The sequence below is a fragment of the Protopterus annectens genome, chromosome 5.part1 (assembly GCF_019279795.1).
Source record: "Protopterus annectens isolate FY-2018-M chromosome 5.part1, PAN1.0, whole genome shotgun sequence".
NCBI lineage: Eukaryota > Metazoa > Chordata > Ceratodontiformes > Protopteridae > Protopterus > Protopterus annectens.
Window position 1 is genome coordinate 407,065,984 of NC_056736.1, and position 27,108 is coordinate 407,093,091.

The 27,108-nt window shown below is 43.0% G+C and overlaps 1 protein-coding gene across 1 annotated transcript in view; it reads left to right on the forward strand.

Annotated features, from left to right (window-relative positions):
* The window catches only part of CDKL5 (cyclin dependent kinase like 5), a 1,714,404-nt gene that overhangs the window by 844,245 nt on the left and 843,051 nt on the right, over positions 1 to 27,108 (forward strand). The window contains exon 7 of the mRNA XM_044073061.1: positions 17,592 to 18,630. Within this exon, the coding sequence (XP_043928996.1) occupies positions 17,592 to 18,630 (1,039 nt within the window). The remainder of the gene's footprint in view (positions 1 to 17,591; positions 18,631 to 27,108) is intronic.

The window sequence follows — 27,108 nt, forward strand, 5'->3', positions numbered from 1 at the left end:
GAGAGACAGATTTGTCTCCTAGAGGTTACCACACCTTTGGAACAGAGTCCCACTTCATGTCAAACAGAGCACCTCATTGGCCCTCTTCAAACACAGTCTGGGCAATTGGATGGGTAACCGTAACTTCACTCCAGGGGTTCCACATGCATCCCTCTTGGACACTGGCATTAGGTGCTGATTGTGGAAATAAGGGTAGAACTTAACTAAGCTTGTAAGGGCCCTAGAGTCATTAGCCTAGTAACTTCCTATGATCCTATGCTGCAGTAGCCTTAGCTCTCTGGGTTATGTCTTGACAAGGATATGACAGCAAGCTAGCTTCCAATACATGCCCAAACTGTCAAGCAGCTTTAGCTGAGCTAAATGAAAGATAAGTTTGGCTGTGAAGTTTTCAGAACTTTACTGCCACCAAAGAAGATTGAAGCTTTTGGGGATCAAAGGTCAGCTTGTGCTTTTCTTTACTGGGCAGATAAGTTCCCTTTGGGGGGAAACTTCCAGTTCCTAATTTTATTGATGTCTTATTACTTTCCTCATCAGGAAAGTTAGTTAGGAATGTCGTATTAGCACTCTCTTGAGACTGTAATGTACTTTTAAACAGATCCCTTGTTTTTTTATCAGTTTAGAAGTAGTGTAAACTAACTGAAAACTTATTTTCTGTGAAGAAATTTTTGTTTTCCTTTTGGGGCATATATATACTGTTGCAAAGTTCTTTTTAGTGCATTTTTTCGGTTAAAGTAACTTTTGTAGATTTGTAGTTTTACTGACAATTGTTGCTAGTCTTCCCTGGGAAAGAGACACCATTTTTGGCTTGACCATGAAACAGATTACTGATTTCATAGTTGGTTCCTCTTCCAACCACAAAAAGAAAAGGTTAACCAAACAGCCAGGTCCCTCTGGTATAGCACCAACAGCCACTATGTACTGGGGGTTAGCCACATCCTCTGAGGTTGTTGGGGTCTGCTTAGTGGACACTCTCTTGTCAGTTCTGGGAGAAGAAACTGAGAAGGCTTTTCTGTTGTGCCAGAATGCTATGCCCATCCCTGGGAAGCATCTGCACCCATTGCTAACACAGTTGGCCCAATTTTTCTTGTCAGAAAGAAACCGGAAGCAAAGCATGTATCTATACCTTAAATTTCTTTGGATTGAAGTAGTTTACTTGGGCTGGCACAGGGTTTAATTCAGGAAATTGCTCCTCCTTATAACGTAGTTTCCGGTAAAAGGAGGGATTCTTCTTTTCATGAAAAGATTCAAGATTTTGAATGTAAACAGGAGGATTCAGGGATGGATACAGGGCTTTTCCCCTCAGATATCTGATTCAGACGGAGGGAGAGTTCAGTGTCTGATGCTCCTTATGGGTGTTTCTCTCTCTTTCAGACTATTGATAGAATGTGCCTGCATATTCAGTGGGAGAACACTTAGGTTTCTCAGTCCCTCAGAAAATAATGAGTTGTTACAGAAAGATTTTCCAGAACCCACACCCATTCTTCCTGTTCTGTCAGCTGTAGATGTGGGTTTTACTGCCTGTAATTTTCCTGATAGCCAGTCAGCTGCCCTAAAAAAGGCAAATAGGATGTTTAACATTTCTCAGTCTAAATTTTTTACACCATTTCCAAACCTGATCCAACAGTTGCAGTATTAGTTGATCCCACTGCTGCTAATTCCAAGCCTGCTCTTTCTGATAGGTATGGAAAAATTATTGGTAGGTATGGGAAAAAGTGTATACTTCAGCAACTATGATTTTCAAAGTTCTGAATTGAAAGATTCATAGGTTAGAGTTTGTTCTGACAAAAATTGTGAACATACAAGGAATGTTCCATTTGTAGTTTCATCTTGTGAAGAAAAATCTGCTTTAAATAACTTAGTTTCTTCTCTTCACAGGTCGCTACTTGTTTTCAGTGTGCATGTATGACCCTGTTGTACTTTTTCCAGGGCTGTGGCCACTGGTACTCTTTTAATGAGTTGCATGGCTGCATTCTCAGAATCTCCCAGATATTAAAAAAGAGATTTAAAATTTTCCTTTGGATAAAGATGTAGTGTTTGGACCCTGTGCTACAGAGATGATCAGAAATGTGATGAAAGGAATAAGTTGATTAAAGGAATCTCTTAAGATTTTTCAGCAATCTTTTTCCTAATTGTCCATGGGATTTTCTATCTCCTCATCCAGTTTTGGCGGAAACAGATTAAACAGTCTCAATAAATTCAGGTAAATAGATGTTTAAGAAGAAATGGCAAGGTAGTTCCAAACAGAAGCCTGAAACTTCAAAAACCAATGACAGTCCAGTGGGTCTGAATGACTATTCAGGAGACCTTATGAACCCCCCCCCCCGCCCCTTTTTTTTTCTTCCAGAAAATCTGAATCTCCATTTTTCTAATTGTAGATTGTTTCAGACATATTGGTTCTAAAAATCATTCATCAGGGTTACAGATGACAGTGGAAGGGAATTATTCCTTTCCAGGGGGCCATTCCCCTTCCTCCAGATCAGACTTTTTAGTTTCCACCTGTTCTTAACATCCCTTTTCATGTAGACTTCAGATGTTTCCTAAGGTTTTGTGTCTGGATCACATGATCAGTTCTCTGCCTTTAGCCATTGGATTATCCACTACACCAAGACTGTTCAGTGTCTAGCTCCAGTTACAGCTCATTGGAGGCTGCAGAGCTTCCACTTTTTTCCATATTTAGATGACTTGCTTATATTTGCAGAGGCTTTTTTAAAGTATCAGGATTCTGTTTCTTGGGTGAGTGAGCTCTTACACAATCTGGGATTCCAAGAGAACATTCAAAAGTGTTTCTTGACTCCCTCATACAGGAATGTGTTCCCGGAGTGTCAGCTAGACACCACTGTTCAAAGAGTTTTTTTTCTACAGGAAAAAATAGATCTTTATTTAGATCTAGTTCTGAGATTTTCCACTCAGACTTTGGTCACTTGGGAATATCCCAACATTTTATGTCTCATGTCACCTATGATTCGTTTGATATCCTTGGCAAGACTCCATATGAGAAAGGTACAGTGGTTTCTGAAATCTTTGTGGTCCTAATATCAACCCCCTTTATCTTTTCAAATCTCAGTGCTGGCATTTGTCAGAAAAGAGATCTTTTTGTTGGAGACAACAGATATCCTTGAATCCAGGTCTATCCTTCTCCTTCCCTGCTTCAAAGCAGTCCGTCACCACAGATACTTTAGGGTTTCTGGACACCAAGGGCAGAGACATAAATATGTGGGAGATGCTCATCCTAATCAAGGCACTCAACTTTCTGAACCATCATTGGTCCCCAGGACCTTTTAAAGTGGTTTCAGACAATGTCACAGTCTTGTGGTACATGAATAAGCAGGGGGGTAACCAGGTAGAGTACCTCTTCCGAAGATTAGACACGTTAGCTTGGGATACAGCTTCACAGCACAATCTCACTTTGCAGGCATCCTACATTCTGTCAGAACAGAATTGTTTGGCAAGATCCTCACAAATGGAAACTTGATCAGGGGGTCGTCCAAGATTTGATCCATCTGTGGGGAATTCCTTAGAAGTCATTTTTCCTCTTCTTTGAACAGCCAGTTGATATCTTGTTCCAGGAAATTTATGCAAGAAGGCCTGGAAGGCAGATATGCCTTTTCTTTGGACAGGAATGTTCTTGTATGCTTTTCCATCCTTTTCACTAATATCCAGGGTACTGCTGAAAACTTAGAAGGAATCCTCCAAGATCATTGTGGTGACTCTCTTCTGACTCAGAGAAGCTAACACTTGCTTCATTTGAACCAGCTAATCTGTCAGACTTTAGGTTCTTAACATGGAAAACATTTTTAATGATTTGTCTGGCTTCTGCAAGAAGGGTCTGAGTTGCAAACTCTTACTGTGAATCAATCCTGTCTCAGTTTCCATAGGGACAGGGTTTCTTTCAGAACTAAACCTTCTTTTGTGTCTGCTGTGGTATCCAAGTTTGCTTTAAGCCAAACTATCCATCTGCCCATTTTCTTTAATGAACCTCAAAATGAGGGAGAAAAGGATGCTCCATGCCTTGGATATCCACAGTCAACTTGGATACTATCTTGACAGAAGTAAATCTTTCAGATCTTTCCATCACTTGCTGATTTTTGTGAGGGTAAGAAGACAGGAAAATCTGTGTCAAAACAGATTATTTCCAAATTGTTGTCTAAGGTTTTTTTGTTATACTCACCATAACAAATCTATTCCAGGAAGGTCAAATCCTACACCACCAGGTTCTTTACTTCATCTGTGGCCTTTTGGAAAGGGTTGGTTTCTAGAAATATTCTAGAAGCTGCTATTTTGGTCCTGTGTGCATACTTTTATAAAGCACTATAAGCTTGATTCCATCTCTCATCCAGATCAAGCTTTGCAAGGACTATTCTCCAGGGGCTCCTGGACTCTTCTTCCACCTCCCAAATGTAGTTAGCTATGGTAATTTGCCCAAATAGTTAAGGGTTCTGCAGCAGTGATGAATATGATGAACGTACTTTACTTGTATAAGTTGAACTTACCATAACAGTAGATGTTCAAAAGATCACTGTTGCAGTAGCCGCTCCCTCTATCTCCCTTGTTTTTTTTAGTATTTTTTTTTTAATGCCAGAGTGTGGACTTTTATTTTTTGTTGTTTCTAGCATAGACCTTTCAGAGCTCATCCTCCCTTCCTCTGCTGGCAGGAAAGCTCTGAAGGGCTTTGCACCCAGACTCGTCTTTTAGTTAGTTCAGCTCGAGCTGATTGACAAGTTTGGGCATGTGGAATGTGCCTCGAAGCTTTAGAAGCTGTCTGGTTGTTATATCCTTGGCAGGATATAACCAATGGAGTTAAGCAGCCGTGATCATTGAAACATCTACTGTTGTGGTAAGTTAAATTTACACAACTGTGCTTTCTTCTGCCTGATGAGTGGTCCCTGAACCTGGAGGTAGCAGTGTGGATTTTCAGTCATTGAGGTGCACCCCCGCCATGATCTGTTTGCTTTTCCCTCCAGCATGAAATGCAGCAGTTTCTACATCCCGATCCCACCAGAGGGAGAGTCACCAAGGGGCACTCTTCTGCATGCTTGGCGCCCTGTTGCCCTATATGCCTATCCCCTGATTTCCCTGATAATCAGATTTCTTCAGAAAGTAGCCCATTGCAGAGCGACTGTCATCCTCATTGCTGTGTTCTAGCCCTGACACATTTGGTTTCCCTTCCTTTGGCCTCACTTCTTCATCCTCCTTGGGTTCTGTACACTTTTCCTGGTCTAATTACTCATCCTTCAGGCTTACTGCATCTGAATCCTCAGTCTATTAAACTTACTGCATGGTTCCTCCAGTTCTAATGATGGCCAGGGATCCCAAGCTGTCCAAGAGAGTTATTCACATGCTGTCTTCCTCCCAGAAATCCTCAAATAAAAAGGTTTACATCAGTAAGTGGAAGAGTTTTTCCATTTTGGCCTCTTCCAAGGGTTTACATCCTTTCTCTGCATCTTTAGATGCTGTCCTGGATTTTTGGGGCTAGTTTTTTCACTCTGGTCTAAGTTATTTGACCATTAAAGAGCAGTTAGCTATTTCCAACTTTCACAGTGGCATTGATAATACACTAGTGGTAGCTCAAAAGCCATCCAAGGTCTTTTTAAGAGGTGCTTTTTTTTTTTTTTTTTTTTTTTTATTATGTCTATCTGTTTGTAGCCCGGTTCCTCCTTGGGACCTCAATCTGCTGTTGCATGTTCTCACCAGACCTGCTTTTGAACCAGTAGCCACAGTGTCATTAAAACTTTTCTCATGGGAAAACTTTTCTTGTAGCCATTACATCAGCAAGAAGTGTGTCTGAACTTTGAGCACTGAGCATTTTCTTCTGTCCCTCCTTATCTGGATTTCCATAAAGACAGAGTTAACTTAAGGACCAACCCTTCCTTTCTGTCTAGAGTTGCTTCTGAATCTAATTTAAATCAGTTAATTTGTTTACTTAGGTTCATATGTGTGTACTAGGCTAATGGCCCTGGAGCCTTTACAAGCCTAGCCCATAGGATTACGCTGGCATTGGCCACCCAACCTTAGTTCCCAGTGCCTCTTTCGAGTAAAGCCACTGGAGTGATCCCTGGGGTTAATTTTCTATTTCCCATCCACTCATCAAGATCTCTCTTGAAGAGGGCCAGTGAGATGCTCTGCTTGACATGTGTGGGAAGTCTATTCCATAACATGGGTAGGCTCTGATTTATGAACCTGTCGCTCCAGCATGTTCTGTTGATTCTGGTAATGAGGTTGAGGTCTCTGGAGCATGTGGTGTGGAGGGACTGGATTTCTTCAGATGTAGCATTTCTAACAGAGCAGGGTCTGTCATGGCTTTTGTAAGTCAAGCAGAGATCACCTCTAAGTAGGCGATATGAGACAGAGAATAATTGGAGTTTTTTTAGTTTGTCCATATAGGTCAAATGTTTAAGGCCTAGGATCCTCTTTGTGAGGTACTTTTGTGGCCTCTTCAGTTGTTGCAGGTGTTTAGTGAGGTACATGCCAAATGGGGCATTGTACTCAATGATTGGCATAATGAGGGAAGAGTAGAGGGAGACAATGACCTCTTTCTTCCTGGATGCAAAACCTTTAGTAATTAGATGTGCCACATAGGGCGGCTTTCTGACCACAGTGGCAATGTGGTAGTCAAAAGAGAGATTGCTGTCAACCTGTGTTCCCAGATCTCTTATAATGCCTCCTGTGTTAAGTGGACTACCATTGATGTGGTACTTCATGGGAACTTCGTATCTGAAGTAGTTACTTCATTTGCTCTGCAACCTGTGGGTATCGGATCCGACTTCGGATCCGAGCCTTACCAAGCTCCAAGATCCGAGCTCCTAGCTCCTCCCCCTACCCATAATCCCCATGCTACCAACCACATTACCTCAGATCGTTTTTTGCCGCGGCTGAAGAAGCTTTACTTTTGAAGAGCTGCTGGCTGGGTGAGATCATTTCTATCTTTTTTCACCAGAAACTTTCGAAATCGTGTGTGTGTGGTAGTAAAACCTCTACCCCCTTGTTAATGTTAGTTTTTTAAATTTTTACTGGTACAGTAATTAGTTTTTCTTTGTCACTCCCCCTCCCCCCTTAGCATTTGGGTGTGTGTGTGAGTGTTTTCAACATGGCGGAAGGGCCTAAGGCCATTTTTTCCAAATGTACTGAGTGTGGCCACAAGCTTTCCCCAGCTGATGGCCACACTCAGTGCGTTTTGTGCCTGGGGGCAGCCCATCTCTCAGAGGCCTGCCAGATCTGTGCGGCCTTTAACCCCCGGGCACTTCGGGATAGGAAGAACAAGCTGATCCTGGTGGGAAAGCTCCCCCAGGAGGCAGCTTCTTCTTCCTCTCCTGTTTGGGCTCCGGCTGCCTCAGCGGCCTCGGCACCCTCTGTTCCCTCAGTTCAACCCGGGACTCAACCTCCCACTTCGGGTTTGAGCTCTGGGGAAACTAGGGGAAACTAGTGCCTCCTCAACAAAGGAGAAGAGGCACAAGGATAAGGAGGGACATAGATCCCATAAAAGGCGGGCCGAGTCTCACCCCTCTGCTCCGCCAGCTAAAATAACTAAATCTCCTTCGGGGGTCTCCGGATCCTTCTCCTCTCGGCTCCATTCGCCTAGCTTCTCGCTGGAGCCGGTGGAGGAAGATCGGTCTCCCTCGAGGTCGTCGAGGCGGCCCTCCTGGCCCACCTCGACTACCTCTTCCAGGTCAACAAAAAGCATCTCCGAAGCGGATATGGATCGGATGATGCGTCGGTTCTTACAGACCCAAATGCAGATGGGGTGTTTGCCTCTGGGGGCCCCATGTTTGCCCCGATCACTCCTTCTCCGACTCGTTTTCGGATCTCGGAGTTATCGGATCCGTGCCCATTCGGACCCAAGGAATTGTCGGCGCCGATAGCACTGGTCTCTTCGCCGACTATGCCCTCAAGCTTGTCTGATCCGAGCTCTCGGGGCCGAGGGCTGAGCATCGGATCTGAGGGAGTTGTATCTTCGGAGCTGTTGGCTTCGGAGCGCACCTCTCTCTCGGTGCCAACTGCTTCGGCTCTGACCCCGATCCCTTCCTCGGAGCCGAGGAGATTGCTCTCAGAGGCTGGCGAGGGAGATGCTCCTTCGGCTTTTGAGGTAGTGGAGAGGGTACTGTTGAGATCCTCCAGATCCCCGGTTCGGGCTGTGGATCCATCCGTACCCCCACTGTATGAGGGTCTGTCTTCCATCATCCGACCATCGGGACAGCCTGCCCAAGCCCTCCAGCTAGTTCCTGTTGAGGAACAACAACCCGTGGACAAGCCCTCTTCGGATAGCCCCACCGAGGAGGTTCCTCGGAAATGTCGGTGTAAAAGGAGGCACCTGGACTCCCCCAAGTCCGTTACCACTGACACGGACTTAGATGATAGGGAGGGTTCCCCAAGGTCACCCCCTGAAGATGTCTCCTTTGGAGACATCATGGAAATGTTGCATATTAGAGGGGGGTGGTCTGCCGAAAAACCTTCCCTTGATGAATCCGTGTTCCTGGAGGCGTTTGAGGCAGGCCCATCTACTTCCTGGGTGTCCCCTCCGGCCGACCCCCTGGTGGACTTAATTACCACCAGGCCATGGAAGTAGCCCGTCACCGTGGAGCCAATACCTAGGCGTCCCAACAAAATACTGAGCCCCCCCACAGATAGGCAATTGTGGGCCAAAGGATCCCCTGTTGATGCCATGTTGGTGGCGGCGGCCACCAAGAAAGAACTCGCTCAGGAGAGTTCTCTGGTCCACCCGCCAGATAAAGAATTTCGAGCATTGGACCGGATTGGGAAGCGGATGTTTGCTTCAGCGACCTTTTCTATAAGTGCGCTGAACTATATGGCACATACCATCAGGCTACAGCGAGACTTGACCAAGGAATACGCTGCAGCCCCCCCAGAGTCCATGTTGGTCGGAGACAGGAATGTGTTTACGACACGAATGGCCACTCTGAAATCCATCTCCAATACGTCTATGCGGCTCCTCTCTCATGCTTCGGAGGGAGCCGCTAGAGCCAGCGGAGCAGGGGTCGTCTTACGACATCACACCTGGCTCCGTCTTTGTGACTTTGCGGATTCCTTCAAGGCGTCCTTCGCGAACGTCCCCTTTGACGGTTCTGCTCTTTTCGGCAAGACCGTTTGCGAAACGCTGGTCCAAAGCGAAAAGGATGGGAAGACGCTGTCTGCCATCGGAGTCCACTTCTCTAGCCCCCAAAGATCCTTCTCCAGGAATCAGAGGGGACAAAAGAAGCTGTGGTTCCGCAAGTCTCAGCAATCCCATCCAGCTGCGGACCACTCGTCCTCTAGAGGCAGAGGAGGACAAGGTGGACGCCGGCCCAGAGGTAGAGGGGGGGGCCGTGTAATTTCAGGTCTGGAGAACCTTTCTCGGACACACCCGCGCAACAGCCTGAGGGCTTGCCCGACTGTACCTCTCTGGAGGCAGTCGGGGGGGCGGTTGACGGAGCACCTGTCAAACTGGGAGTCCCTTACAACGGATCGATGGGTGCTCCGTATCATTTCCAGAGGTTACTTCATTCCTTTCCTAAATCTACCCCCCAAAACCAGACACCTCCCCGATGTACCACCCGATCAGAGGGAGGCGGCGGCTTTAGAGATTTTAAAGCTGCTAAGAAAAAGAGCCATCCAGCCCGTCCCCCCAGATCAGTCCGGATTGGGTTATTACTCAAGGTTCTTTTTGGTGCCAGAAAAAACGGGGGACCTCAGACCTCTTAGACCTTTCCGCTCTGAACCTGTTTATTCCCAAGGAAAAGTTCCGGATGGTCACATACTCCCCCTTCTGCGGGAGAACGACTGGATGTGTTCCATAGACGTCAAGGATGCGTACTACCACATTTTAATGGACAGACGATCCAGGAGGTTTCTCCGCTTCGGGCTCGGAGCCAGTCATTATCAATTCAGGGTTCTTCCATTCGGCTTCACTTCAGCCCCCAGAGTGTTCACCAAAGTCATGGCGGTGGTTGCTGCCCACCTGAGACTTCAGGGCATTCAGGTCTTTCCGTACCTGGACGACTGGCTCCTTACCGCGACCATCAGCTCTCGGTAGCGAGAGATTACGCACTGACTCTAGCCCACAATCTAGGCATTTCAGTAAACCTGCAGAAGTCCTGCCTGTGCCCCACTCCAAGCCCTGGAATTCATAGGGGCCAGGTTGGATACTCGAATCTCTCGAGCTACCCTAACATCAGTCAGACTAAACAGCTTGTCTTATCAGGTATTAGCCCTTCTCCGGAATCCTTCTCCTCCAGCAGAGTTAGTCCTGAGGGCACTAGGGTCTATGGCAGCTGCGATCGGTCTTTCTCTCCATGCCCACCTGCGAATGCGAATATTGCAATGGACCCTTCAAGTCCAATGGTCCCTCTTGCTCCACTCGTTGAATACGCCCATACCGCTGAGCAGAGTTTGCAGGGACTCCCTTCTTTGGTGGCTGCATGCGCGGAAACTCAGAGAAGGGAGGCCTTTTGTTATCCCCCCGGTCGAAGCCACGTTGACCACGGATGCTTCTCGCCTCGGGTGTGGGGGGCATTGTTCAGGCAGATCCATTCAAGGCACGTGGACTCCGCTAGAGACCGCATTGCATATCAATGTCCTAGAGATGAGGGCTGTGCATTTGGCATTGCAAGCTCACCACGACCTTCTTCCCCTGGGGACTATTGCGATCCAGACAGACAACATGTCTGTAGTCTGGTACATAAACAAACAGGGAGGAACCAGATCCTACCCCCTGTGTTGAGAGGCCATGAGAGTTTGGGAATGGGCGATCTCCTCCAACCGCTTTCTGGTAGCAACGCACATACCGGGACGATCCAACATATTAGCGGCCAAGATAAGTCGGGTGCTCCTCACTCTGTACAAGTGGTCTCTGAATCCATCTGTTGCGAAGCAGATCTTCCACAAATGGGGTCAGCCTTGCTGCGATCTTTTTGCTTCTCCTTTAAACACAAAATGCAGTGAGTACTTCGCAATAATTCCCCCCATAGGGGAACCCCCAGAGAAGCTCTGGTCCATGCTTGGCCTTCCGGGCTCCTTTATTATTATCCTCCCCTTCCTCTCATGATGAAGTTCATTCAGAAAGCCTGTCGGTTGGGGAGCAGAGTTATCCTCATAGCCCCATTCTGGCCTCGGCAGATCTGGTTCCCCTTTCTGTGGTCTCGCAGTGTGGCTCCTCCGTGGATTCTGGATCCCAGTCCAGAACTGATTTCTCATCCCGCGGATTGCCCAACGCCCAACCTGGTCAACCTCAAGCTTGCGGCTTGGCTGATCCAGTTCCATTAATGGCTAGGACTCCCGGTATCTCATCTCCCGTTAAGGCCATTGTGGTTGCGGCTCATAAGCCATCTACCAGAAAACTTTACAACAGTAAGTGGAAACATTTTTCCATTTGGGCCGAAGATAAGGGCTTGGACCCATTTACTGTCCCTATCCCGACCATCCTGGACATTCTCTCATTAATCTTTCAACAGGGAGCAAGCGCTTCTACAGTTAAGGTACAATTGGCGGCCATTTCCCATTTTCATGTGGGTGATGGCATAGGTTCCTTAGCATCTACAAAATTGTGCAAAACCTTCTTACGAGGCATCTTCCTTTTAAATCCACCGATAAAGTCTGTGGTTCCCCCATGGGACCTCACTCTAGTCTTGCAAGCCTTAACGAGTCCACCATTTGAACCTGCGGCCTCAATTCCGTTGAAGTTCTTGTCATGGAAAACAACCTTCGTAGTGGCTATTACTTCGGCCAAAAGGGTTTCAGAATTACAAGCCTTGTGTATGAAGCCTCCTTACCTCATCTTTCACAAAGATAGAGTGTCCCTCAGGACTAACCCATCTTTCTTGCCTAAGGTTGCTTCAGAAGCAAATATAAATCAATCGATAAATCTACCAGTGTTTTTTCCCACATTTCAGAACAAGGGAGAATACACATTACACAAATTGGATGTACACAGACAGCTGCGTTTCTACTTGCATAGGACTAGAGAGTTTCGCAAGTCGGACCAGTTATTTGTCTCGTATGCAAAATCAGCCATGGGTAAAGCCATTTCCAAAGTCACTGTGGCAAATTGGATTCGTCAGTGTATTATTCAAGGGTATATATCGTCTGGCAAACCAGCCCCGGTTAATATCCGTGCTCATTCTAGAAGATCTGTAGCCCCTTCAACAGCCTTCTGGTCTAGGGTTCCAGTAGACGACATATGTTCAGCAGCTACTTGGTCCTCTTCTCATACGTTCATTTCTCATTATAAACTAGATGTGATTTAGAGAAGTAGGGCTTCTTTTGGCTCAGCGGTGCTTCGGAATATCCTTCCGTAAGGACCACCCAGGTTCTTATAAGTAGCTGAGGACTCTGTCCCACAGGTTGCAGAGCAAATGAAGTAACTACTTCAGATAAAGAAGTTATGTACTCACCATAACGTTCCATCTGAGTAGGTACTTCATTTGTCTGCAACCGACCCCCCCTGTCATCCCCCGAACCTTTTGGGATTTTTCTAATCACCTTTGCAGTTGATATTTCATGTTTACAGGTTGGTAAGGCAAAATAAAAAAGATCTGAGGAAATGTGGTTGGTAGCAGGGGATTATGGGTAGGGGGAGGAGCTAGGAGCTCGGATCTTGGAGCTTGGTAAGCTGCCGGCTCGGATCCGATACCCACAGGTTGCAGACAAATGAAGTACCTACTCAGATGGAACGTTATGGTGAGTACATAACTTATTTTTTCTTTCCAAATTTCAGTAACAAAGGAGAATATTCTGAGATTCTATTTGGATATAACCAAAATTTCAGAAAATGTAACCAGTATTTTTTTTCCTTTTGCAAAATGTGACTTGGCAAGCCTGTTTCCAGAGTGACCCTATCTGGATGGCTTTCTGATTTCATTTCCTTTGCATACTCTTTGAAAGGAATTTCTTTACCCATTAAGCTTAGGGCTCATTCCACTGGAATGGTGGTTACTTCAGTTGGCTTTTTTTGCTTAGGCTTTTGTTGATGACATTTGTGCTGTAGCTACCTTGTCTAACACTCGTACCTTTGTGTTCCATTACCAATTAAACATCAAGTCATGATCTAGAGCTTCCTTTGGTTCCATTTTGTGGAATGCCTAGGACCACCATGGGGTTGTTATTGGCTGGGTACTCTGTCCTACAGGTTGAGATGAACTTAAAGATCAACATTGGATATGAAAACTATGTACTTACCATAACTTTAGATCCATTTTGTTTTCAGTCCTTCTCCGCTATCCTTCCCTCTTTGTCCCATACAAATTGTTACTTTTGTTTGTTGCTCCTGACCAGGTGTGCAGTCTTGCCTTAAAGCTCTCTGTGAGAGGGACCGTATTCTGTCCTCAGCCTATTACCTGCTTAAACTTTCTTTTCCCTTGGTACATTGTTCTAGGGCCAATGATGAGGATCTGGGAGTTATGTGTAGAGGAAGTGGAGTTCCAGGACTTGAAGATGCTGAGTGCGCTTGCATCACATCAGACTTTTTTTAATGCACTTGTGTTTTTTTTATACATCTTTGCAGAATAGTTCCTTCCAGCACATGTTCTTCAAAGCTTATTAAAAGCAAGAAAATGCGTCTTCTCATGCTTACTTTGTACAGGGGGATTGAATTTCAATTGTACCGTCTTATTTGCACCTAATAGATTTCTTTCTTTGTTATGTCTGTTATTGTTGCAATGTATTCTAACCTTTTCTCATGTTTGCCATTTTTTTACTCCTATTTCATCCTGCATACACCCATTTCCTCAGGTGTAACGGTGCAGTAGTAGTTTCACTTCATCTACTTACATCCATAGATTTTGATAAGGTCAGATTAGCTTCACCCAACAATCCTGCCCCTTGTTTGAGCATTTCTTATGTCACAAACTCTTCTGTCTTCCATTGGTGAGTCATGCAGCTGAACAAAGTGACAGCAGAAGTACAGAACACTGTATAGTCAGGCTTCTCATTTTTGCTCTCTGTGAGGGCTCCATCAAGTTTCTGGATCCAGAGCTTCCAGTTTTCTGTTAAATTATTTTGCAATAAGAGAATTATTGGTAGTTACAGCTGTATTATTTTTCTGAATGTAAATTATAATTCTGTATTCCTAAGCAAAGACTGTTAAAGATTATTTTTCACTTCTGCATGTATATTTCTTTGCTTTGGACACAGTGCAATTATTATCTATATGTTTCTTAGAATCCTTCATTAGAAAATCTGGCACTATGGATGGGTTGCTGTCTTCCATGTGGTGTTTTCTCAGACTGCTTCTAGAAAAGGTATCACTTGACCTGCAACTTCTAATAGCCAGGCATTAGAATGTTTAAAGGTATATACCACATATATACAGTGATGCAGAGCCACACATTGGTCAGGCTAGCTGTACAGTTTCTTTGTTTGCCTAGATACTACAGTAAGCATTCATTCTTGCATTCTGCTGTAACCCACATAATCCAGTTTGGGGTGGGGGGGGTGAGTGCCTATCCTGACATTCACTGGGAGCAAGGCAGAAGCATTTTATTCCAGAAAGAGAGTATCACCCCATTGCAAAGTTGCATTTATGCACTCCCCCTTTCTCTCTCTCCCTCTGCCTCACACACGCACACACACACACACACACACACACACACACACACACACACACACATTTTGGAGAAGTGCAGCCTCACCTTTGATATGACTTTGGGATGTTGGAGAAAAAAGTAACATCCATTGACTGTCAATGTTAAGTGTTCTTATTTTTTTCCCCATTTGTTGTGTATATGGTTTATTTAAGAGGGTTTGCGCAGTTTGTGTATATGGGGATAAAGTAGTAACTGTTTAACATTTAAACAGTACACAAAAGGAAATAAACTGAAACGGTACGGCATGTGTTGTGCAGTGCTACTATGCATATGCATCAGTTTAGGAGATTAGATGAAGTATATTTTAATAGAAGAGCTAATGATGCTGGAAATACTGTATCATTCATAAAGCAAAACCTACATGACTGTTTTTATAATATTTATCTAAATTGAAAAAAAAAAGCAAACCAGAGAGGATACGCAATTTGAATTTACTTACTATGTTTACCTTGGGTACATAATTATATTATAATTACTTTCACTGTATCACGAAAAAAAAATGTAGCTTATTTTTTGTAACAAGATCCTTGCTGTATCTTGTGCTGGTAGATTTTGTATTTTTTCCAGCTGTCTAATGTTAAATTTATTTTGTATTTTGGGATTAAAAAAAGAATTAAAACTTTTAGGTGTAACAATTGATCATAATCTAAACTTCGACTCGCATATCAACCTAACCATTAAATCAGTTGATAAAAAACGTGGTTTCCTCTACAGACTTAAACCCTATCTCACACCTCTAGCTAGGACTGCTATTGCCTGAACTCACTTAATCTCCACCCTTCTCTATGCATCCCCAATCTTTACCAATTTATCCAAAAATAATCTTCATAAATTGGAAACAGCTTATAATAACACAGCTAGATTTGCCACTGGTGCCCCTTTTCGAACCCACCACTGCCAAAATATTAAATTGCTAGGATGGCATGAATTGCAAAGCCAGATTCTTTTCCAGCAACTTACTACTATACACGAGATCTTACACCATCCCACAGATACACCCATACTCTCTACCCTCATCTGCCCATATAAAAATCTAACAACCCTTCGATCAGCTAATAAGGTACTAGTAGCTACCCTAAAATCCAACAAGAAGTCTGGAGATAGCTTGTTCTCAAACTCTATTGGTAACTCTTGGAACACTCTTCCAACTGAACTAACAGCCTTTTCTTCTACCCCACTTTTCAAGAAGCAATTAAGAATATTCCTTAAAGCCCAATGGCTTTGCCCATGCACAAATCCTGACTGACATTTTCTCCCCTAGCAGGACCATTCTTTACTATCTTTAACATGCTATTTCAGGTGCTCTGATATTCTCTATTAATTCCTACTGTAGTAGCTCACCTCCTAAGGTTTGGTAAACTTTATAAACAATGTTACCCTAAAAAAAAAAAAAAATGTTATTAATTCTTTTACTCAAAATTTTTAACTTATTTAGTCGGATATGTTACTGTAACAGTACTATATAAATGTTCCTGTGTTTGAAATGTTTTACCTGTCTGACATTATCTGTATTGTATATGGTCAAGATTTCTGTCTTGTAAATTGTCTTAATATGGAGCTTTTCTCCCCGGGCCTCTGCTGAAAATGGACATACATCAAGTCGGACTATCCCGGTCAACAAATGTAAAATAAATAAAATAAATAAATAAATAATATTATGGGAATGCAAACAAGCTTGTGTTTTTAGATTATTAGGTAAAGGTATTTTAGTGGAAAAGGGAATTGATATTAACAGCATACCACCTCCACAAACTAAAGACTAGGTCAGTATGTTTCCATTGTACTTATCTAGACTTTAAAGTCAAACCAAAGAATAAATACATTGTTGTTTGACTTTAGTTACCATGGCTACATAACTAGTTTTGTAATTATCGTGTCTCTGTGTTAAGAAAATGTTTTATAATTATTTTTTTTCTGTAAAAGGACCTTTGTTGTAGGATTTATGTCACATTGCTTGAGGAAACAAGTGTACAAATGCATGCTATTTTTACCATATTTTATAGGAAGCACATTTTACTATAAAAAAGTGAAAATGAAGTATAAATTATACAAATGCATGTTTTTCCCTGATATAAGGGAAGCACCTTTATTTAAAAAAGCTGCATTTTCCTTGTTATAGCTTTTATGATGTTGCAGAAACTGTAACATATACACGTGAGCATCATCACCTGTCTGTAGTAAAATAGAACTGCAGCTGTTAGTGTATAAAAGTGGCTTTTTGGAAATAACATTTCAGTCCATTTACAGCCAACAGCAGACTACACTAAATATGCATTCTTCCGACCAGTATTTGTCAGTTGTCCTAAGTATATAGCAGCATTGAAACTTTGAGGTAGATAGTATTTGTTGTGTTGAGAAAACATATTTAGAACTTCTTTTGTCCTTGTTTTTGTTGCTTCTTTTTAGGTTAAGGTTCTTTCCTAGCATATAGTAGGGATAGTTATGTATTGGATAATAGTCTGTATTATGTTTTGTTCTTGAATAGTCTTGACATGGAATTTACTTATCACGCTTTTGTCTCAAGAAGAATTCCTTGTCTGTTCTCAAAGAAGTCAGCATGATACGCTGTGTGCTGTGCAATGAGACCTATATATATATTTCATTATCACTGTATGGTTATAGAGTGTGGTAGACATTCAGACTGTCTTGTTGCAAAGCTGTGATGCATTTCAATAAAACGTATATATTTGTTATGATGTGGGAAAAAAAAGCCATTGTTTTAGCCTGCATGTTTTGCTGTTTGCGAAGTGCTTTAAAACTAAGTTATATTAGTGGGTTAAAGTATAACGGTATATGATTTCATTGAAGTATTACAGTGCTCACTTGATTTGCCTGCTAACATTTTATGAATGATCTGTTTATGATGACTGAAACAGTAAGTTATGTATTTATTCATGGATTTTTGTATTTGCAGCCTTATCATAGGCCATATTATCAACACTTTAATGACACTGCTTTTAACGTATTCTGCAGGCCAGGCTCATGTACTGTACATAACTTATTTTTTTTCCTTCACCTTAGGAATCAGCCCAGCAAAACTGGAGGTGCGCAGTCCCATCACCGCTCAAGCAACAAGGATATGCAGACACTTGGGATTAGTCCACAGAGAGCTGAAGATGGTCTTCTACCGAGTGAGAGTTTTATTAATGGAAATATGCCTGCAGCTTCCATCAGCCCAACACTGCACACAAAAAACTACCAGCCTACTAGTCGCAGTACAGCAAGCAGCAAAGACCTCAGCAACAACAATTTACCAAGTCTTCTCAGCCCTAAGGAACCCAAGTCTAAAACGGAATTTGATTTCAGTCTGGATCAGAAGGGCTCTGATGGACCTGGTGCAAAATATTTGAAGTCCAACACTCGAAATCAACAGAGCAGACACTCGTTTAAGGAAGGCAAGATTTCTACTCTTCAGTCAAGTGAGAAACATGCTCGTCACAGCTATATGGAGTCTGCTGCAAGTTCTCTGCCTCAGACTTCAAAGAGCAATTTATCTTACTTAACACTAACAAAAGGACATGGAGCTCTGAGTGACTCAAAATCAGTAGGTAATCTCAGTGAAACAAGAGCACAAATGGATGATCCTAACTCCAGGTTTTTCCCGTCTAGTTGTATGGATTTGAATTCACCAACTAGTCCAACAGCACCTCGTCATAGTGATAATAGAACATTGCTTAGTCCATCTGGTAGAACTAATCGAATGGATAACAGCCTTGAAACCCGTAGGCCACCAAGACATTCCAAAACGATGGAGGAAATGAAAGTGCCTGTAGAGCATGTGGAAGGCAGTCATTCACATTCTATGTCAGCCCCTCATGAGTCTTTTCCTTATGGACTGGGTTATACAAGTCCTTTCTCTTCACAACAGCGCCCTCATAGACACTCAATGTATGTAACTCGGGAGAGGCCAAGGGTACAAGGTTCAGAGGGCAGTTTAACTGTAGGAATGCAAACAAGAGCAAGCAGTTTACAGCTGCTGTCTCCCCAGGTTCAGCATAGGACGCTCAGCAGACATTCAGCAGGATCATCACGAGAAGATTGCACTGACGACTTGGGAAGGGTCAGTTTATAAATAGTTAATTGAACAAAATATTTGTCCTACTGAATGAATCATCACAGGGTTATATATTCATCATTCCCACAGCAGCAGTAACCTTTAGGCTACATTGAGTGTATCTTGCCCAAAACACAGCAACTGGCCAGCGTCCAAAAGCTCTGGCTCCCTCCCACACTTCCACTCTGACTGCAGATTGGTCAGCCCTGGGGAGGGAAAATCAGCAGTTGAGTTGGAAATCTTCAGTACTTTCTTGCCCCATCATGAAGCAGCAGCTTAGAGGCTTCACAGGAGCAGCAGCCAGTCTTTCACCTCCTTTCTGGCAGATATGTCCCCTTTAGGGAACCCTTCCACACAGAAGATATTTATTTTTAATGTGTTCTGTGTGTACGTGCACGTGTGTGTGTGTTTGTGTGCATGTGTGTACACACACACACACACACACACACACACATGTATATGTGTGTATTTAAAAAAAAGTTTACTTTTAATGTGTGTATTTATCTTATGGACCCTTTAAGAAACCTGGTATTTAACTGCCATCTATTTCCTGTCTAGGACTGCTATTTTTAAACTTGGTGAGTGTGGCAGCTTATTTGATGTAGAAATGTATTGTTTATGCAACATTTTAGTTTTTTGTAGAACTCTAAATATGGAGCAGTGTTTCATTTGAGCAGGGGCAACAATGGTGCATGTAGTACTTGTGCTCACACTGTAATAACTTACCTGCCAAATATCCAGTCTGACTTAATCTTATTTCTAAGGAGTTTCTGACGGGATTTTAGTGTACTGAATGCGAATTTACAGGGTATGTAGTGGTTGTGTTCATGCTGTGACAACTCACCTACCATTTATTTCTGTCAGCCTGATTTTTACTTCAGAATGAATCTGACAGGACGGGTCTATATTATATGAACGAAAGTTCATATAATCAATCTCTCTAATGAGCGAAAATCCCAGAAATAGATATGCGTGCTGTAGGATCGCAGTACAGTGAAGATCGGAGTATTTGCCCTTTACTCACTGTAGTGCGATCTCAGAGATGGAGTATATATTTAGTGGGGGGGTATCCCCCTCAATATCGTTTTCGATTTCCAGGATTTTTGCTCATTTGAGCAATCGATTATATGAACTTTCATTCATATAATATAGACCCTGACAGGACTGTACTGTTTATGTATTATTGTGTTTTGGGGACTTTTCTCCTTAGGTGTTAAGTGTGCTGCTTGTGTAGACTTTTGGCAAGTTACTTCCACCTGATTAGTTCCAGTGATTCTAGCCACATCCGGCATATCCTGCTCAGTCACAGCAAGGATACTTATCTCATTTCTACTGGTCAACTTCCACAGTTCCTAAAAAGAAAAAAAAAAACCTTGCTGACTGCGGACTCCGTTTGTACCTCAGCTTATAGTGGGTAAGCCTGTAGTGGCTACTTGTTGTTCCACAGACCTATTACTTTTTGTGTAGTTGTTTCAGCTACAATGAACCAGGGGTTAGCAACTTCTCTTTTGGCTGTTCTAGTGTTTGGAATGATCATGGGCTAACTACCTTTACTGGGACACAGAGTTTTACCGGGGATGCTACTTGGATGTGTCTAGGGTAAGAGGCTTGTTGTAGGAATACAGATTCTTTCAAAAAGGTTAAATATTGTACACCTTGTGACATGATATCTATAAGATGACTTTATTACCTTAGCTAAGAAATTGTTACAGATACTCAATTCTCAGTACCTGTTTAACAGGTCACTTGAAATATCACTGAGGAAGACTGGTCTTCAAACCTCCTTGGCCAGTAATTTCTTTCCATAATTGTTAAGATGAATGAGGTAATTTCTGGGAACTAAGGGTTATTCCCATTATATTGAGGAGATTTTATAATTATGTTGCATGGGGTTTTGCCTTATTTTGCACCTTTTTTTTTCCTCTACTACAGAGCAAGAAGGTGGCATATTATATTACCTATAACAATTCTAATTCACTGCGTTTAGTACCCATATAAGCAGATAGGCATTACTAGGTTTCTCAAATTAACAAACACTTCTCTCTTTAGTACCTTCCCCTGTACATATACAAAGTAAGGATTTGGTACAGATGTGGTATTATGTATATATATATATATATATATATATATATATATATATATATATATATATATATATATATATATATATACATATATATATATATATATACATATATATATATATTTTTTTTAATTCTTCCTCTTAGGCATATAGAATTCATAACTAGCAGTCCCTTATCTGGAAGTTGTTGCCCATTTCTGTCTTATAATTTTTGCCATATCTCTGGTATTTAAACATGTCTTAAAAGATATGTATGATGTACAGATGCTGTATCTAGGGAATCTGCTTCTGCTACGGTTTGAGGAGGTGTGCCTGGGTGCAAATTCATTTTTTTTTTAAAAGAAGTCTGTTTTGAATTCAGCATTAGAGAAAAAGGTTTTATTTAGCCCATTTGCTACTCGGGTCTATTATCAAGTGAATGAAAGTGGGAAATTACTTTAGGGAGTTTCTAAGATTTTTCAACTCCCTCCCTTTCAGATCTCTTAGATCCTCTTTTACAACTAAGACGGAACTAGATATAGAAGGCAGGGAATAAATGCAAAGAGGAGGCTTTCCAATAAAGGGACAGTGTCCAACTAATGGATGGCTATACTAGCATGCATCTTTTCTCTCCCTGCCTCTCCTGCCTTAATTTCTTAAAACATGTAGGAAAACTGTCTTGTCTTCATTATCCTTGGACAGCAGACTTATTGGGTGTTAAATGTGGTTTAGGAGGGATATGTTTGGCATTTGATGCAAAGCATTCCTTTCAGAAGAGTTATTCCCCTCCTTCCAAACCAAATCAAATTTTTTCTTCATGTTCTTCAGGTTTGCTCACCCCAAGATTCATAGAAGCAGTGCCATTTATTGAAGGGGCAAAGGCATATATTCCAGAATGCTTTTGGTACCAAAGAAAGAGCATTCTTGGAGACTAGCTTTTAAATATTTCCTTCTTTCAGTATCTCTGCATTATCCTTTGGTACCAAAGAAAGAGCATTCTTGGAGACTAGCTTTTAAATATTTCCTTCTTTCAGTATCTCTGCATTATCCTTTGGGTCATCTGCTACCTCAGAAGTGAATGTAAAGTTTTAGCTCCAGTCTTAGCTTATAGAAGGCTGAATGACAGTCATTTCTTCTTCCTTGTTTGGATGACTTGCTCTTTGCAGAGTCTTCTCCCAGGTATCATGAGGCTTTGACATGGGTTTCAACTCCTGTGACCAATCTGAGATTCCAGATAAGCATTCAGAAATCTTTGTCTTAGGATGTCTTATACTCGCACTTAACAGTATAGGTTTTTGATGTAGGAGAACATGGAATTTTATCTGGAAACCTTCCTGAGCTTCTCTAATCAGTCTCTGCATTCAGCCATAGAGTTTCTCAGGATTCTGGGGTTCACAGAATGTTTCTCATGATTCCTGTGTGTAGATTGTACATGAGAAAGCTGCTATGGTATCTAAAAAAAACAAAAAAAAAAATGGACCGACTACTTGCATCCTTCAGATACTTGTCTTGGGTTGTGTATTAGTGGAACTGAAGTAGTGGAGAGTACATCTACAAGCAGGTATGTGTACTTTTTTCCTCAGTCTCTAGGTTATTCTGTATCTACACACTCCTCCAAGTTTCATTGGAGGGCAGTTCCTGTGAGAGTAATGGTGTAAGGCCTGTTGGATTCTTCAGACAGACCAAAGTACTTTATTTTGAAAGAGATGTGGGCTGTGTGCTATGCCATGTAATCTCTTCATTACCTTTGGTCCCCTGGACCCCCTCCTCATTATTATAGGCAGTAACACAGTGGCGATGTACATCAACAAGCCATGGGAGCACAAGGTCCACACCCTCTTTGCAGGCTGGTTATGATCACTTGGGAGTTGGCTCTTCAGCACTCTTTAACCCCCCAAGCATATTACATTCCATTAGAGTAAAACATAGTGGCAAACAAATTGAGCAGGAGTAGAACCGCCTCTCATAAATGCTGTTAGAATGATGGGATTTTCCACGTATTGATCCAGTTCTAAAGGGCACCTCAAATAGATCTGTTGGCCTCCTTTCAGACCAGCTAACTTTATAAATGCTTTTTTTCATTCCTTTGCAAGGAAATGTTTCTTTATGTATTTACACCATTTCTGCTGATATACAGGGTACTTCTAAGGAAGGACCTTCCAAAAAAATATTTTTGGTGATCCTTTTTGGCCCAGGCAATATTAGTACTTTCTTTTTATGGAATTGGCCAAAGGCAGATACCACTTGCTTCCTCAATCTCTGGATCTACTCACACAGAACAGGGGGACTTTGATACATCCCAATCTAAACATCTAAAATTATCTGCCTGGACTCTGATACCTTTTAGGGACCTGTTTTTAGAGGACGTGCAGCAGGTACTAAAGGGGAAGCAAGCCAACCCAGTAACTAGGGCCCTATCTGGGATTGTACCACTAGTGCTCACATATTTGGCCTTCGTACTACTTTCTCAAGATACACCTTGCGACCACTTTAATATGTCTGCCTATGGATCCTTCTGTTTCCTTTCAATATATATATATATTTTTTTTATTAAAACAGTTTCTGATTGGAATGTTTCACTTGAGGTCACCTTGCAAACAGGTTGCACCTTCCTGGGTTCATAAAGTTTTGTTGAAAAAGTTAACCATATCACCATCTTAATCTGCAGGTCAGGCAAATTTAAGTTTCGTTGCATGGAAAACTGTTTGTCTTATCTAACATCTGCAAAATGAGTATCTGAGTTGCTAGCTGTCTTTATGGATTAACCTGATCTGGTCTTGGTGGTAGGTTATCAGTAAGAACAAATGCCTCATTCATGCCAAAGGAGATTTAAGTGTTTCTTTGAATCAAGCCATTTATTTTCCAGTATTCCATCCTAACCATTAGAACCATGGAGAAAAGATTACCTACTCTTACTCTGAATATACATAAGCACCTCAGGTACTATCTTCATAAAACCAAGCCCTTTTGAAAAGCTAGTCAATGTTTATTTCTTATGTTAGGACTAAGAAAGGACAACCTATATCGACTATTTCCATTTGGTTGTTCTTAGCTATTGCCTTTTGTTATGCCCACCATAATAAACCACGTCTAAGTGGTATCAAGGCACACTGTCTGAGAGCCTTGTCTTTTTTGATGGCATATTGGAAAGGAGTGGACTCTAGAAGCTTTCTAGAGACAGCAACATGGTTCTCTGCATATACCTTTATAAGGAATTACATATTTGGATTTTGTCTAGATCCAAGAGTGGCTTTGCTAGGACCATTCTCCAGGGGCTCCAGGTTGGATTTGATAATCAAATGGAGGAGGAATCAGGTTTGAGCGAAGGCAGGAGTTGAATAATTTATGCAATGTTGCTTAGATTACAGGCTTATAATAGTATGTGTGATGTGTAATGTTTGTAAATGTGAACTTAATATGGTTTGATTATTTTTTATATACATATAAGTTTGCCTATATCACAAGTGATAATTTAATAAAGGTGTTTAAAAAAGCTGATAATCAGCTCATATAACTTAAATGTTACTGCAGTAGTTTGAATGATGAGCATAGTATAGCTGTGTAAGTTATACTTGCCATAACAGTAGATGTTCGAATACCTCACTGCTGCAGAATTGGCATTCTGTTGTATGGCTTAAGATACTCAGATTTATGCATGCTTTTATTTTTCTGAAGGATGTTAGTATAATTTGCCCAGAGTAGAATGGTGACTGGTAGACCACCCTCCAGCCTTAGCAGTAGTGAATTAATAACAGTGGTCCATCTAGCTTCCTTTGTGAGAAGATGGGAAATGTTTGCTATTTTTAGTAAAGATAGAACTTTGTGTTTGATCAGCATGAGGCAGGAATGTTAGAGGTTGATTTAAAATAAGTCCCAGATATTTATATTGAGTAATGGGCAGATGTTATGTGATCCTATCTCGCCTACATTCAATACTGATGGGCTCGGAGCCGATCCCTCGGCTCCGACTCGGCACGCTATGCTATAGAGCGAGGCCTCTTATTGGCTGAGCTATTTCTTATCCCAGGATGCACCACCACTAATCCCCCAGATCTCGTTTGCCGCTTACAAGCTAGGATGTGGTCTCAAACTTGGCTGGGCTAAGTACTGTTTTATTCAGGCTTTTCCTGTCAGGAATTTGCTTATTTTGAACCCAAAAGCTGTTTTAACAGCTATTGTTGTGGTACGAGTGTGTTTAAGTAAATCTGTTGAGGAATTTGTGTTTTTTCGTTAAGGGAAGGTTTCCCGTTTAAGTTAGAGGGGCCTTCCCCTATTTTCTATTACTAGCGTTTTATTTTGTGTGTCAAGTACCTGCTTAAGTTAGAGGGTCTTGACCCTCTTTTTCTGTGTTCGTTGCATTGTTTGGTCTAAAAAAAAAAAAAAAAAACTTTATATTTTAAACTTAAAACTTGCTACTTTTTTCTGTTTTACTATTAATCTTAGAGGTTTGTTAACATGTCTAAAGAGCATAGACCCTCTGGGTTTAAAAAGTGCGCGAGGTGTGGTTATAAAATGTCCATAACGGACGACCACTCCTTGTGCGTTTATTGTTTAGGCGCCAAGCACCTACAAGAGTCCTGTAGCGTGTGTCACGCCTTTTCATCAAGAGTCCTCCAGGAGAGGAAGAACAAATTAATTCTAAAAGGGTTGATTAAGCCATTCTTCGAGGAGGCTTTATCTTCCTCTTCCTCTCCTACGAAAAAGAAAAAAGCGTTGGCTCCGACCAGTCTGTCGGAACCGACTGCCAAAAAACCTAGGCAGGCTTCTCCATCGGCTCCACGGACTTCGGAGCCGAGGGCGGAACGGTCTGCCTCGATGCCTCCAGTCTTGACCCCTCTGGTTTCGGAGCCGAGGACTGGGGCATCGAGAGGCGGGTCACCTTCATCGGCTCCACTGATATTGGAGCCGATGAGGGTTGCCGGCTCAGACTCTTCCCCTTCGGCGCCGAAGTCCTCATCGGCACCGAGGGAAATTGTTTTGAGATCTCCCTCGGAACCGATAGTAATCGAAACCATTCGGAGCCGGTCCCCTAGTCCTATGGAGCCGATGGAGAAATCAGTTCGGACCCGATCGGTGTCATCTAGATCCTCCAAGATGTCTGATTCGGACATCGACAGGGTGCTCCTAAGACTCTTCCAGTCTCCGGTGTTTCAAAAGTTAGTTTCGGCTCCAGCCCATTCGGCTTCGGAGCCGATGGTCCATCCTGCTACTATGGTTCCTCCTCCAACAGCCTCGGCACCGTTGGAGCCGGTGCTGGTGGAACCGATGGAGGTTTTAGGGTCGGGCCCGACCCTTACTCCAACTCCGGCTCTTGAGTCGGAGTTCGGTACGCGGACTTCTTCTGACAGCCCCGGGGGGGGGCGCTTCGGGACTGATGTTTTTGGTCCCAAGCCTTCCTCTCGGTGCATCGGCTGCGGGAGTGCCGTCTACAGTCGTGGCCACGGAGGTGGGACCTTCCCAGGATTCTGGTGGTCCCGCCTTCAGGGCTATGAGGAGTGCGTTAGCCAAATCATCTTTGGCTACCTCCACGGTCTCCCCAGCTCCTTCCCTGCATACCGAGACTGGGTCTTTGGCAGTCCCCCTGTCCTTAGACAGCGGAGCCCCGGGGCCTGAGGTTACCCCACTGGGGTTCCCCCCTCCTGGAGGTCCTTCTGAAGCTTCTTGGAGGAACCCCAGGAAAAGATTGTGCAAGAGGAAGCACGTTGACTCCCTGATGAGTCTCTTACATCAGACACTGATCTCGATGATGCAGAGGGTCCCTAAGTCGTCCTCAGATGATGTCTCCTTTGCAGACATCCTGGAAGCCCTTAAACAATGAGGCGGCTGGCAATCCAAACCCCCTTCTGCTGATGAGTCGGTGTTCCTTAAGGCCTTCGGGGCTCAGCCCTCCGCCTCCTGGGTGTCTCCGCCCTTTGACGAGCTCTTGGACTTGATCTGTCGAAGGGCGTGGGAACACCCAGACTCTGTGGAACCGGTGCCTGCTCGTCCTAATAAGTTCCTGTCAGCACCCCCGGAAAAAGAGTTCCTGACTAAAGGTGTGGCTGTAGATGCTTTGGTGGTGGCATCTGCTACCCAGCAAGATGTAGCAGAGGCTTCGACGTCCGTCCATCCTCCTAATAAGGAGTCTAGGAGCATGGATCGGTACGGTAAGCGCACCCTAAGTTCAGCGGCCTTTACATTAAGGTCCTTGAACTATCTCACGCACTTTACCAGATTTCAGAGGGATCTGATTAAAGAACTTTCCGATACCCTCTTGGGTAACCTGCCTGAGGAGCTGGCCCAGACGGTTGGCTCTCAGCTGGCTACACTGTCGTCCATTTCAAACTCGTCCATGAGGCTCATTTCTTATGCGGCCGAAGGGGCGAGTAGAGCGGCGGGTACAGGCATTGCTCTACGGAGACAAGCCTGGCTCCGCCTGTGTC